The sequence below is a fragment of the Apis laboriosa genome, unplaced genomic scaffold (assembly GCF_014066325.1).
Source record: "Apis laboriosa isolate Shangri-la unplaced genomic scaffold, ASM1406632v1 scaffold49_cov149, whole genome shotgun sequence".
NCBI classification, from domain to species: domain Eukaryota; kingdom Metazoa; phylum Arthropoda; class Insecta; order Hymenoptera; family Apidae; genus Apis; species Apis laboriosa.
In genome coordinates, this window is record NW_025223500.1 from 2,403,723 (window position 1) to 2,418,761 (window position 15,039).

General features: G+C 23.5%; 2 protein-coding genes across 5 annotated transcripts in view; one reads left to right on the top strand and one right to left on the bottom strand.

The window, feature by feature from the left end:
* Positions 1–177: 177 nt before the first annotated feature.
* On the bottom strand, positions 178–7,721 carry LOC122716894. 2 transcript variants are annotated; one of them, XM_043940382.1, is made up of 11 exons: positions 7,537–7,721; positions 6,013–6,809; positions 5,732–5,937; positions 5,311–5,657; positions 2,724–5,155; positions 2,471–2,653; positions 2,082–2,381; positions 1,813–2,004; positions 1,607–1,720; positions 1,386–1,478; positions 178–1,210 (listed from the first exon to the last, which is right to left on the bottom strand). In XM_043940382.1, exons 2-11 carry the CDS (start codon positions 6,787–6,789, stop codon positions 1,112–1,114), a joined length of 4,743 nt encoding a protein of 1,580 aa, XP_043796317.1. In that variant the 5' UTR covers positions 6,790–6,809; positions 7,537–7,721; the 3' UTR covers positions 178–1,111. The 2 variants fall into 2 exon arrangements, with proteins under 2 accessions (XP_043796317.1, XP_043796318.1); XM_043940383.1 differs by lacking the exons at positions 178–1,210; positions 1,386–1,478; positions 1,607–1,720; positions 1,813–2,004 and having other exon boundaries at positions 2,241–2,381; positions 2,471–2,576.
* Positions 7,722–9,122: 1,401 nt separating this feature from the next.
* The window catches only part of LOC122716895 (ATP-binding cassette sub-family G member 4-like), a 12,113-nt gene continuing 6,196 nt past the window's right edge, over positions 9,123–15,039 (top strand). Inside the window, exons 1-3 of one of the 3 annotated variants that reach the window (XM_043940386.1) lie at positions 9,123–9,279; positions 11,697–11,968; positions 14,550–14,667. In XM_043940386.1, the coding sequence (XP_043796321.1) occupies positions 11,794–11,968; positions 14,550–14,667 (293 nt within the window). In that variant the 5' untranslated portion in view covers positions 9,123–9,279; positions 11,697–11,793. Of the gene's footprint in view, positions 9,280–10,324; positions 10,725–10,744; positions 10,980–11,696; positions 11,969–14,549; positions 14,668–15,039 lie in introns of those variants that run through there. The other 2 variants (XM_043940387.1, XM_043940385.1) reach the window with 2 other exon arrangements.

Genomic DNA, 15,039 nt, shown 5'->3' on the forward strand with positions numbered 1-15,039 from the left:
AAAAACACGTTATAGATTTTGGTGAAATATATATATATATATATATTTATAAACATCATGTAAAAATTTTACATGAAACAGTATGATCATCATAGTAAATTATATGAAATATATTTTACTAAAATTTTAGTATAATTTGCTAAACTTTTCATTATGATAATTGTACATTTTTATATAAATTTTTACTTATATATATGTTATAGAATACAAAATGAAAATTTAAGAAAAATTATGAAATATACAACTACTGAACCCTTTTAAAAGTGGTTTATTTATACGTTTTTGATAACGTATTATGATTTAACATGATTTTTATTGAGAAATACGCAATGTAAATTTCTAAAGAGTTCATTTTAGACGCTTATTCATAGAACAAAGTAAAAAATGCTTTTAAATTACATATGTGGGATTCATTACTTAAAAACATCTCATATCTTATTCACATTCTGTAAATATATACAGAAGTATATTGCATAAATTTTATTTCTATTCTTTTTTGATCCTATTATCTGTTGAATATTTTGTTTTTAACAATTTGTGGGATTTGATAAATTGTTCTAACTGCGTGTAAATACAAGGAATAAAACAACGCTTCGTTCATTTCGTACGATAGAAAATCTTGAATTTGAATTATATTCTAATTACGTGATAAATAGTTAAAAATTCAAACGTGTTTAATTATAACCACAAAAAAGAGACATAATCTGTAACACCGTAATTTCTTTAATACTTTTTTCTCGTCGAGACATTGTAACATTTATACTGAATTTGTTTTTCATTAAATTAATTTGCTAATATTCATTATGAGCTCATGTGTTTAACAAATAATGGTATATTAAAACAAAGAGATATAATACCAATAAAAATGTCGATAAGTTAAAAAATTAAAAAAGCAAAGAAAACAAAAGAAAAAAGAACGAAATAAAAAGAAAGAAGATAAGAAATGAAAATGAAAAAAAATAAAAACCTGTTCATTTGGTCCATTCTAAAACGCATACAAGTTTAGAAAAAATCAAATTATTAGATACAATTATTTGTATATATTATGTACAGTAATTTAATATTATTTGTCTCTATCGATTATTTACAACGAACCGTATATAATTTTTTTTTAATCACAATATTTCGACGGTTTCACCTTTCTTTGCGCCTCCGATTCATCTTCTGTCCCATATAGATGATACCGGTGCTTCATTTCGGTCGCAACAGACTTTAATGAAATCATTTAAAATAATAAAAAATCAACACAAATTCGTGATAAATAAATCAATAATAAAAATGCATTAAAAAAAAATAAAGTGAATCATATAAAGAAGAATCCTATTCTTCACAATTCTGTTAAAGAAACTTTTCACGCAAATAGATTAATTTATCACTAAACTCACCAAACGTGAACGAACTCTTTTTGGCATATCTTCTTGTAAGCTGTAAATCTCATTTCGTTTTAATACGAGTTGTGAACCGTCCTCGAAAATTACCTAAAAAATATAATTATAATTTAAAAATTTTAAATCTATAACTATATAATTAACTAATTTACATATAAATAATGCAATAATAATAATAATAATATTAAAATATTAATACATTATTGTAAGATACTTACAGTATACATGATTCGGTGATTTGTACCTTCAAAGATACCATTGTATAAGTTTCCATCTGTCCATTTTACAACGACTGCAGCACCTTGTTGCGGTGGATTTCCAGGATCATAGTTCTACATAGAATAATGAAAACATTTTTACACATTTTTTAAATGAAAATAAAACATCTATATATATATATATATATATATATATATATACTTACTGTAATATCTGATGGATATAAATCTTCGCTAAAACTATCATCACTAAACGTAACCATATAAAATAAAGTATCATGAATGGAATCTACTTTTGCTTTATAATATCGCGTATTACGATGTTTTGCCCATACAATTTCTCCTTGTCGAATTGTTGGTATCTTTTCTTTTCCATCACCATGCCCATCACATGTTATCTACATAATAATCTTTGTTATAATTTTAATATAATTTAATGTATAATTAAATTTTATGTAAATCCTTTTTAAAATACCTGAAGTTCTGGTGAATTGTATACAGGTATTGTAAATGTAGCACCAGAAACAAGTCCACAAGACGGATGAAATAGATTATTACACTGATTACAATTAAGACACGCTCCATCTTTCTGCCCACAGTAACAACACTGTTGCTTAACATTATTTGGTTTGATGGTTAATACATTAATAGGATCCTTATTTATGGCATCCTTAAAAGTTACTCCTGGTAATAGAAGAGCGCACAATATGTGCGCCCAATTACTATCGCTAGTTCGCTTAAGAGCTCCTCCTCGCATAGGACACAAACAACACATCTATATTATAAAATAATAAAAATTAATCAAAAAATTTATTAAAAATAAAAAAAAAAATAAAATATACAAAAATAATTTTATATACATACCACTTGTGTTTTACCAGCCTTGCACTTATCACAAGCCCAATTTCGTAGATCTGTAGGTAATACGGTGATTCCATAACAGGAGGCATGAACCGTGACGTGACACTCTCTACAACGTAAAAGCTTATCATTTTCCGGTTCAACGATTTGTTCCTTTGAATTTGCAACGAATACATTCGCAGATACCTAAAAAATATGTTTCAATAAAATTTCTTCTGAAAATTTATCATTTTAAATAAAAATAAATATTATTTACCCATATTGGTGAACTTTCTGGTAAAACAGTAGGTTTACAATACTTCCAGTCTGGTGGCATTAATCTGCCATGTCCATTACAACTCGAGGTAAACGGAGCACAGATCGCACAATGAGAAATTTGAGCACTCCAATAATCATTGAATGCTTTTAATAATTCGTTATTCGGAACACTAGGATACAACATGTCGGATATATGTCCTGGTACCATCGAAATACGATGAGACACAGAAGGTGATTGATCTACAGAAGATATAATTGTATTTGATTCTTCTAAATTTGTTGTTCCGAGTATTTTCGTCTCTATAGATATTTTTTTCCTGGTAGTAGCCTTTTTTAATTTCTCTTTTGGTTTTCGCCTCGAGTTTGTTAATTGTTTTAATGGTGATATACTGTGGTATATAGTTTCAGAACTCTTTTGTATATTTTGACTTTGTAATTTATTGTTGATTGCAATTACATTTGGAAACTGTTCTTGTTGTAAGTGTGAAATAGTAATTGTTTTCTGGGAATCCTGTAAATCTGTAATGGAATGATTCGTAGTATATTGTATACTAGTATCTGAATTTGCAATATTTATATTTTTATTGAGTTGAATGATTTCCAGTGGAGTATCCACTTGTGTGGATACAGTTTTTACTTTATTAACAATTGTACTTCCGTTTTTGAACGGTTTCCTATTATAAATTTCTTCTTTCTGATTAATTGTTTTTCTCATAAATAATGAATCTTGTGATTTCGGTATAATCTTTACAAATGAACTTGCTGTATTCGGAATCGAAGTAGAAGTCTGTAAATATTTTTTATTAAAATCGATCGTTAGTGGTGATTGAGTATTTAACGAAATATTTCTGCATTTAGAAGTTGTAGTTAAAAAGAATGTATTATTGCTCGTTAAATTTAATGATGAGGAAATAGTAGTTTCAGGAGTGTCTAAACTTGTTGTCGAAGAATGAGCTTGCTCATCTCTCATATCTTTTAAAAAGAATAAGCTATTATTACTAGTAGAAGGTTGCCAAAATTTTGTTGCCATCATTTTTGATGTATCTGTAGTAGATCTCTTTCCAAGAGTTTTAACATCTGTTTTCATTCCACTCACACATGTTACAGATTGTGTTAATGGTTGAGCTAAGATCGTATTTTTCGCAAAGATACCTTCTAATCGTGGTATTTGAATTGCACATGAAGTTAAGGGTTTTGACAGCTCCACAGTCTTTGTTTCATTTGCTAATTCTTGGTTTAATGTTTCTTTTTGTAAAATCGGTGGATTAGGAAAATTTGTATTAAGAAACATAATGCCTGAACCGGAGAGCTTAGGTTCTCGAGGTTTGGCAATAGGCCAAGTCTTTGGTGAAACTAATAAATTTTTTAATGGTATACGAGTATCATTTTCCTCTCCAATAGATTTTACGGAATCAACTTTCGAAGATACTTCAGTTGCAGATATATTATACGCAGATTTTAAAACGCTCAATCTAGGAGCTTTAATGATATCTTTTTTCGCATAATTGAATATAGTTCCTTCAGTAATAATTGTTCCCACACTTTTGCAACTAGTAAGAGTGCTTGATTTTGTTTCTTGTGTATTGATATTTGTATCTTCGTTAGTATATTCAGATTCTACGATTTTATCGATTTTATGAATAGATTTTACTTGATCTGAAGAAATATTTTTCAATGAAATTTGCTTAGAAACTGATGGTTTTACTGCAGTTATACTGGGTTTTTTTGTACTCTTTGCATACAAATTTATTCGCTCATTCACATTATTATCTATAATCTTTTCCATTTCTTTTGTATTATTATATATAGAGCTTGCAATTTGACTATTATTTGCAATACTTATTAAATTTTTTTCTTTAATGGAACTCATATTAATTTCATTATCAGAAGAAATTATATGATTACTTGTATCTTTATTAATTGTTGGCGTTTTGTGTAAATTAAGACTTGGCATAGCCATCAATTTCCGTTGTACATCAGCATCCGATACATCCAAAGGCTCATTAGTATCGAAAATAGATATGTTCAAATGTTTTCGTTTAGTTTTATTTATATTCTTTGATTTCATTTTCTTTGATTCTCCAGACTTTGAATGTTTTTTCTTTTTCTTTAATGGCTTATCTGCAGCTTCTGAAAAATCAGAACTTTCTTCTATTTTTATATTTTCAATAATATTATTACTTGATATAATGATATTAGAACTTCCTTGAAGATTATTTTCTAATTGAGCACTTTGCTCCGAAAATGTTGAAGGTAGAAAATTAAAACTATCACTTGGCTCCATTTTTATTTCAGTCTTCACTTTAACATCTTCATTAATACTTTTATTATAATCTTTTTTAGATTTAGATTTATCAGTATTTTTTTTCTTACGTTTTCGACTTTTTTTGCGATTATAACCGTCATCGAACACGGAAGCTTCATTCACATCTATAAAGATCATTTATTAAATTTTATAAATATAAATTATAGACAAATTGTAATATATATATAATATAATATATTATTAATTATAATATTATTATAATTATTATAATTATTTGATTTTACATATACATATTGAAACACAAAAATATAATTTTTACCCATTTCTCCAGCTTTTAGCCATATATCTTCTAAAACTTCCAATTGTTGTTCATCTGGCTGATCGTCTACTTCTTCCAATTCTAAATCTTGTAATACTTTTTTAACATCTGGTGGAATATCAGGACGGTTTACTAATTCTTCCATATCAACATCAGGATTTGTGGCCATTATGTTTTTCTTTTTATGTATAGTGTGCCGTTTATTTTTTGGAGCAGCATTCAAATAACTTTGTGGTAATTGACTATTACTACATAAAAGATCCATTTGAGAAGGCATAGGTGCAGCTGTTTGTTTGGGATCTTCAGGATGAGGACCAATATCTTCTCCACGTAACCATAATTCATATCTATAATATATTTTAAATTTATTCTATTTATTCCATATATATTGATAATGCTTTTTCTAAAAATTATTTTTTACCTTTCTGGCTGAAACCGTTTTACAAACGTATCCATAGATATTTTAACCATATCTTTACTACAGGTACATTGTGTAGCTCTTTTACCATATTCTACCCATCGTGGGGCAGCAAAATTTGTGGATTCAGCACAATTGAATCCATGGTTAAAACCTGCATGATATCCATAAGGAAAAGTAATCATAATTTCTCCAGCTTCTTGTGTTATCTAAAAAAGAAAAAAAATATTAATTATAATTTTTATTTCTATATAATCTTTAATTTATAAATAATTGAAACTTACTTTATTACATGGAATAGAATATTGTTTTAATATTTGAGGTGAAATAAGAGACATTTTGTGACGCAGGAAAGCCTGACAACTTTGATAACTTGATGGGAAAAAACCACTAGCTAATCTCTCTAATCGTCGACCATGTTCTGGTGGTATAGCATACCAGGTTTTTGGAGCTCCAAAATGTAAATAATTTATGGAATATAAATCCATATCTTCTGTATGCCATGCAAATGTAGTTTTCCACATTCCAAAATACAAATAAGCTGTATTAACACCATCAATAGATATACCATAATCTTTATTCACATAATCAAGTATTGTCCCCAAATGATTAATATTCCATTCTTTTACATCTGGATCAGTCAATGAACCAGATACATCTGCTCCATATATTGGTGCTACATATGTTATATTTTTCCAATATTTTCTCTCTAAGTCTTCATAATCAAAGTGACGAGGAGTATTATACCTTTCAGAATTAGCCAATTTGCTATATTCTTTAACAGTCATAGATTTTTTTTGTATATTAATTTGTTGATAAAGACCTTGTTTGCCAGTTACAACCTGACAAATTGGTGCGGGGATTGTAAGATCTAAATCATCTAAATCATAACCTTTTTTTCTTGGAATCCATTCAGGTGGTGGAATTACTTTTGCTAAGCCAGCTTTATGAGCTCCTTTGCTTTCCATATATTCTACATACTTGGTAAAATCCTTAAATTCTTCATATGTGGGTCTAAAGACCTGAATACGCGGGGTACCCCGTGAAATGTTGCTAACCATTTTTTTCTCAATTTACATACCTAAAAAAGAATTGAACTTCATAAGAAATAGTTAATTCACTTGAAATATATTCATTTACACTTCAAAATATTAAGATTAAATATAAATTAAATATTAAAACATTCCATAAAAATTTAGAAAAACTTAGAAAATTAATTCTATTTAAAAAAGTTTACTCACAAATTTTCGAATATATATCTATGATATAGATAAATAAAATCATAAAAATTGTGACATATAAACAATAAATTAAACATCTAGATTCACAACACATACGATATTAATTTAAAATATATATACGATAAAAAAACGAACAAAATAATATGATGTAATACTTTTAACCATAATCAAAACAATATAAGATAATTCTATTTAAATTTGTTTTCATAAATAACAACATTTAAAAACGAGAAGTTGAAAACGAGGTGCAATGTTTTTGAGTCGAGACGCGCCGGAGGTGCATAAACAAAATGGATGGTATCTATTGTCAAGGAATACTTCTTAAAATAAACTTTCTTACGCTTCTGAGATAGGTTTTAAAAACTGAAATGACATGCCGTAAGGAAATAGAATTATTATTAATATTAATGATTTGCATCATGTATTTGATTCTTAAAGAGGGTTTCCATCGTAGAAATGATAGCTGTTAACGAAATCTCGTGGTGGTGGATATATTGACCGACACAAATCAACGTGTTGAAATTGTACGATTTTTCACATCACTATCAAACACGATATATTACTTACATCGAAATTGGACGTTAAAAATCATCTTTTCTGTATAAACACCATGTTCATCCAGATATTATGATGGATCTTGCGATTTGACACATCTACCGCTGTACCCCGCGCGTCTCATAAAACCAATAAAGATGGCGTTCAGTTTAGAACGCTAGAACATCAACGTGTGAATAGAAAGCGGTAAATTTAAATTTTTGCATTTTGTCACGTACGTAAAATTTTGTCAATGTTATTAGAGAAATTTTATATTATATGTATTTATAATGAAATATTTGCTTTTAATATTTATGTTTCTAGCTCTGTATATAATTATAAAGTATAAAATATTGAAAATCAATTAATATTATTATTATCAAAGAAAATTTTTTTTTTATGATATTAATAATTATATAAATAGAAGAAAATAAATTGTAATGTATATAAAATTTTATTGCATATATAAAATAATTGACTTTACATATATTTATAATATAATTAGTTACAATTATATTTTATATATGTAATAACTTAAATACATATTATATATTGTAGTATTTATATAATTAGATTTTTTTGTGTGATGCTAATTAATAAAAATGTAATTTTTAATTAAATATATATTAATTAATCATTTTATATACAATCTATAGAACTCCATCCTATGTCATTTATAACTACTAATATACTCAAATGATAAAAAAGTAAAGATAAAATAAATATCAATAACAATATTTAATGTATATCAATAAAAAATTATATTCAAAAAATATAATTTATTTATAATTTATAATTAATTATCAAATAAAATTTATTTATAATTATAATTATTATATATAATTTATAATTATTATAATAATTATATATTATTTATAATTTATTAAAAATACAAATATTATATTAAAATATATTGTATTATATATTGTATTATATTAAAATATAATAGTAATATGTTAATGATTTGTTAATTATAAATTTTTAATTCTATTCATTTTAATTATCAATAATTTATATTATATTACATATACTTAAAATTTAAATAAAAAGTATTGTTGTTAATAAACTTTTATAAGTTTCCTATCATCAAACATTTTATTTTCAATTATCTTTAATATAAAAATTAGAATAAATTATCTTTAGTATAAAATTAATAATACAAGCATAATTATAAAATTTATTTTTGATATTTATTCTAAATTCATTGTATTTATTGATGTATTTACATTATTATCTCTTGACAATATATTTTTTTTTTTTCAATTTATCAACACATTAATTTTAACTATTTTTTACGATAAATAGAAGAAATAATAATTTATTTTGTACGAATAAAAAATGAAGATTATAATAAATTATAATGAAGTGAAGATAATATATTATATGTTGCATAATTTTTTGATATACGAAACTTGAATGCATCTCAAGTTTATAAATAAACATAAATATTTATTAGATTTGCAATTTAATATCAACTGATGTAATATACATACATAGACACAATATATATGCGTAGACACAAGTGAACTTTCAACACTATATCGAAATAAGGACACGTGCTAAGAGTGGTATTGAAGTTTCACTTATAGTTCAACATTTGAGGTATGCAATACCTCAATCGCTAGTAATATATGGTGTTTCTTTAAAAATATATTTACTTTTTTTCAAAATGTTTTTCATTTAAAATCTTATAATTAGTATGATTTATTTGATGCAATTAAATTAAAGAAAGTGTAATATAGTTTGATAGTGCAAGATAATGTGTGATTTAAAAAGGTAAATATATTTAAAAAATTTATAGATATAAATATAAATAATATTATAGATATAAATATTTATAATAAAACAACAAATTTGTTGCATTATATTTTTTGCGATTTATATTGCACACCTGTTATTTATCACAAATTGATTTTTAAACAGGTAGATATTTTATAAACTGATATCATTTGATAAACAACTGTTCGATAGAAACACAAATTGTTCTCGGACAGAACATGTTTCATATTATGTACAAAAAAGTGTTTATTTTTTTGTTAATTGATTTTAAAAATTTTGTTAAAGTTTGGATTATTTTGCTCATTACTTTAATAATAATATAAAAAATATATCTACATTCAATTATAAATTTTTAATTTGTAATAGTGAGTTTTTTTTTGTCTTATAGACTAAGTGATTTTCTTTTTTGATAACTACAAGATAACATTAGTCGATATTATAGAGATAATATACATATATATAGTGATTCAGAATACACATTAAATAACTAAAGATAAGTTTATTTATGTAAATTGTTTACTTCATAATCACATGTTTTTTTTGAAAGTTTAAGTTCAGTTCTTAATTATTGTATGTAAATTATTACATTAATCATTTTCATTTATATATATATAAATAACTTAATTTTAAGATAAAAGTTAATCATATTTAAGATTATAATCTTGTATTAATAAGGAGATTATTTTCTTTGTAAATATGAATAATCTTTTAGAACAGTACCAATATCGAGATGTCAATCTTCAATCTCTAAATTTTGTATTCCATGATATGAGTTTAAAAAAATTCGATTTGTTATCAGTAATTTTTATTTTAAAAGTTAGATTTAATCTTTTATCTAAAAAATAAATATGATTTTTTAAATAATTCTAAAAGATAAAATAATTAACAATGAATCATATAAATTTTATATAAATACACAAAATTATAAATTGATTATAAATTATTCGTGAATTTAATGATAAATAGTTTTATTTTTTTTTTATATTAAAAATTAAATTCTTTAAAAATTATATTTATTTTTTAATTATATTTAATTTATATTTAATTATATTTTATCAAATGAAATAATACATTCAAATCGGTAAAAAGGAAATCTATATTACCAATAAATGAACGAAACAAGACAAATTTTATCAACTAAACTTTGCTACATGTAACGTGCGCGGTTTAATAACCGCGTGGGAGGGAGAAGTATGAAGCTTTGTTCGCCACAGAAATACAGCAGTACAGCAACGCGCCTCTGTATGCGATCAAGGAGTGTCTGCTGATGACCTCCGTCTTTACTTTTATGGTGTTGTCCTCTCGTTGTAAACTTTGTATACATTCTTTGTATACATTTCATGACGTGTTATATTCATTAATATAAGAATTGTGACATAAAATATAAAAGTAGATGAAGTGTTTCTATCAAGGATTAATTATCTATTTTTTTTAACAATTAAGTGCGTGATATATAATTTTATTGATATGTGCTTTTTGACATATTATTAAAATAATTTATTGATTGTTTTATTTTATGAAAAAAATTTCTGTTGTAAGAATTTTTTTATTAAAAAGTATTAAATATCGTCATATTTCAAAAAATTAGTATTGAATTTCCAGTATATATCGTATGATCTATAAAAAAAAACTGATTTATTTTGTATATTGTGCTCTGATCTTAGAGACGCGTTAATAGTACATCAGCAGCTGATAAAGTGAGTGTAGCGATATGGATTAAGAAGTCTTTATATTTCAAATTTTGCAATGTGAAAACATGCCAAATATATATTATAACATAATATATACTATATATTATTATGTATATATATTATATTGTATATATATTATATATATTATTATACATATATACTATTATAACATAATAGTGCTTCTCAACTTTCACAAATTATGTACAAGTACAACTAAATTTAATCGTAACATTGTAAAAATGTAAATGTATCTTAAATCTTTAAGAGTATTTATTTAAAATTTTTTATACATTTTATATTTTTCTTTAACTTTTTCTTTTGTTTTTATCGAAATATGGTATTAAATAATTGTTTTATTACTGATTCATATTATATATTTCGTTATTTGCAATTCAAATTATTAAGAATACCAATAAGTGTTACCAACAACTTTTTAATTATTTGTTGCTTTTTATGCTATACATGTTTGTAATATACCAATAGTCATCTATAATGACATTTAGTATCGATAAAACTGCAATTAGAATGTAATATTTTGTCGATTAAATATGAAATGATTTGAATCTTGTTGCTTTATGTGTATAAAATTTCATGAACACTCACGGATGTTGCGATGATTACGAAATGTAATCAATTTTTCCAAACTTTATATCAATGTATAATGTCTAATTTTTTTTTTGTGAATTGTTTATTGTGTTCTCATATGTGTTTTATTGTGCTTAGTGTTGATAAATTGCGTCGGCCATTAAGAAAAGAAAAGAAAGCATCATAGTGAAAAGTCGTCGAATGTGAGTATCCAAGAAAGACGTAGACGAAGAAAATGGGCACGAAAGTACTCATCGAGATGCAACAACAACTAAGGCAAGTTGTGTCTAGATCCGATACTGCACCGACCAGTACAAAGAAATTAGAGGACTTAATGGATATCCATAACTCAATATTTTTAGTCTTTGAGGATATTACCTATAGCGCGAGACCATGGATTCTTTCTAGAAGTAAGTTTTTTTATTAAAAATTAAATAAAATCAAATTAAATAATTTTCTTTCGTAAAATAGGTTTATAGTAAATTTCATAAGAAATTTTCAGTATTGAAAAAGGAAAAATTGTATTAAATATAAAGAGAAATTAGTGTCTTATTTATAGAAATTCTTATCATATGATATATAACATAGTATTTGGAGTCATCATTTATTTAATTCAAAGTATAATTTCAATTATTTAATAATAAAAAATATTAAAATTTAATTGCACATATGTATGTTATAACAAAATCAATATTATGTTTATTTATAATATAAAATTTTTATAATTTAACGGGATTTATAAGTATAATTAGTTTAGTATTGGAATAATAGTTTTTTAAAATTGGTTAATTTTAGTATCCATCAATCTAAAAAAAAAATAATTGCTTTTAGTTAACATGAATGAATTGTATTAAATTTTATACAATTCGTTCGAGTTGTTGATAATTATGGAAATTTCTATAGTCGTAAAGCACACGTTATTACACGTGATTTGTACATATATATATATATATATATTTATATATGTATTGTTATCAATGTTACAAATACACATAAGGAGTGTTGTAATGAATATTATTCAAATTATAATGAGATATTAATGTTTTTCTTTAAAAAGTTTCTTTAAAAGTTCTATTTTTAAATTTCATAATTAATTTGTTAAAATAAAAATAATTTTTAACTTTTAATAAATTTCAATTCAATTTCCATTCATTAATCTTTTATTTCAATCTCTAATCTAATTAACAAACAAAAAATTTAAAAAACAAATAGTTATGATATAATCTGATATAAGGCGAAACTTTATTTACATAATGCAATTATAATAATATATAAAAATTAATTACAATCAATTTGAATAACAAATGCTTATAGTGAAGAATACGGAAAAAAATTAAAAGCAAAATGATAATAATGTCAAATAATAATATAATTTATTATATTATTTATAATAATAATAAAATTTATTATATTATTTAATTTAATTCCTTATTTTATCATATAATAAATAATTTTAATAAATAGATATAATTTATATATAATAATTTATATATAATATATATTATATATATATATTATATATATATAAAATATATATATAATTTATATATAATATTTTTGAAATAAAAAAATAATAATATATTTTATAAATAATAATTATATATTTTATAAACAAAATAATATAAATAATATTTTAAACATATTTTATAATGAATGTATTGTTATAAATTAATTGTTGAAATAAATGTAATACAAGTTTTTTCCTCCCTTTGAATGCTTAAGAATTCATTTCAGAGCGTACAAATATAGATTGTAAGCACACTCAGAATCCTTTCCTACATGTTATGTGTACGTGAGCGACATGTGTGCCGTCCAATCGTTCTTATGAGTTTATTAACCCTGAAATAGTTAATAAACAGAAACGATACAAAAGATGATAGAATAATAAATATCATTGATGGTGTCTTTAAAAAGAACAAGAAAAGAGTTAAAGAACAAGAAAGAGCCAACTCGTCTGTGACAAGTTCAATAAGATTTTCATTATATTGCGGTTAATGATATAAAGAGCATCTTTCATTTTTGTTCTCGTTATAGTTTTTTAGCACAATAAAGCCTATATCAATATATCATTTTATTAAAAAAATAATTTATTAATATTATTAGAAAATTATATATATATTTCTACTACTCTTATAACATACTATTCGCCGTTATACTTTTTTTTTATTTCAAACCATTTCCGTCGATTTTACTTACTTTCTAGTGAAAACGATTAGTGTTCATGAACGGTCATGTTTGTAAATATTAAAAAATATAATATTGTACAGATTTCATAAGAAAAAAGGAGAAAGTAATTATATTAAAAAATATAAATTATCATTTGTCTATTATTAATAATTAATAATTTATATAAATAAGTAATTTATTTTTTAATTTTATTGATATGCAAATTAATTTGCATTGAATAGATTTTAACTTTTTATATCATTGATTCACAGGAAGAATTAAATACAAATATATATTTTTGAACAACATGAAAAAAATGCGCGCGCATGTATACTATACATATTATAAAGTGAAAGTATGAAATATATGTATGGTATTCGTAAAAAATGTTATAGCAGATTATAAATAAAATCTTTTTTCTTTCTTTTTTTTTTCTTCTTATTCTTGTTAGAACATTTTACTTATAATTTATGTGAGTAATATAATAAAATAGAAAAATAAGATTAAGTTTTATCTATTCTTTGTTTATGTAGCCATTCAATTCATTTAATAAAAATTGAAACTCTGATTATTAAAAAAATTGGACTTGAAAAACTAATTGTCCAATATATGTGTATTAGTTGATAAATAATATCTTAAAAATGTTTAAAATTTTAACATAAAAATCTTACAGATTTTTATTAATATATTATTTATATCCATATATTATTATTTAAATTATTTATTAGTTATTTATTATTTAAATTTTTAATGATATTGTGTTATTTTTAATCATTTAACAATTTATATTATTTTAGAAAATATTTACATTAATGTTTGTTTCAGGAAAGACTGAACTATTGAAAAATGTGAGTGGCGAATTCAGAGCCGGCGAACTCACAGCGATTATGGGATTATCTGGTGCTGGAAAATCCACATTAATGGATGTTTTGACAGGTTTTACGTTAGTAGATTTTTTGCAATTTTTTTTATTTATAATTATTTTCTTTTATTTCTTAAAATAAGAGAAAATTTATTATTAATAAAAATATTTTGTATATAACAATTTAAATAATTTAAATAATGTAAATAATGTAAATAACAATTTGTTTAATTTAAAATTGAAATGAAAAATAATTTAGTACTAGCATTAATATTTATAGAAAAATTTTTGATAAGTTAAACTTGATACTTCATAATAATCTTCAACATAATAGATTCACTAGAGAATCATAATATATATCTATATAATTAAATTTATTCTTTAATAAAGTATCACAGTATTCTTTATTTTTTATATACATATATATAAAATATATTTGAAAGATTATATATA

What these genes read in the sequence shown, in the direction of transcription:
- LOC122716894 (XM_043940382.1), bottom strand. Translation starts at nt 6,789, where the DNA reads ATGGTTAGCAACATTTCACGGGGTACCCCGCGTATTCAGGTCTTTAGA. An exon ending in AGGCTGGTAAAACACAAGTG is followed by an intron (nt 2,382 to 2,470) that starts GTATGTATATAA and finishes TTTATAATATAG; the next exon opens with ATGTGTTGTTTGTGTCCTAT. An exon ending in TATATCCATCAGATATTACA is followed by an intron (nt 1,721 to 1,812) that starts GTAAGTATATAT and finishes TATTCTATGTAG; the next exon opens with AACTATGATCCTGGAAATCC.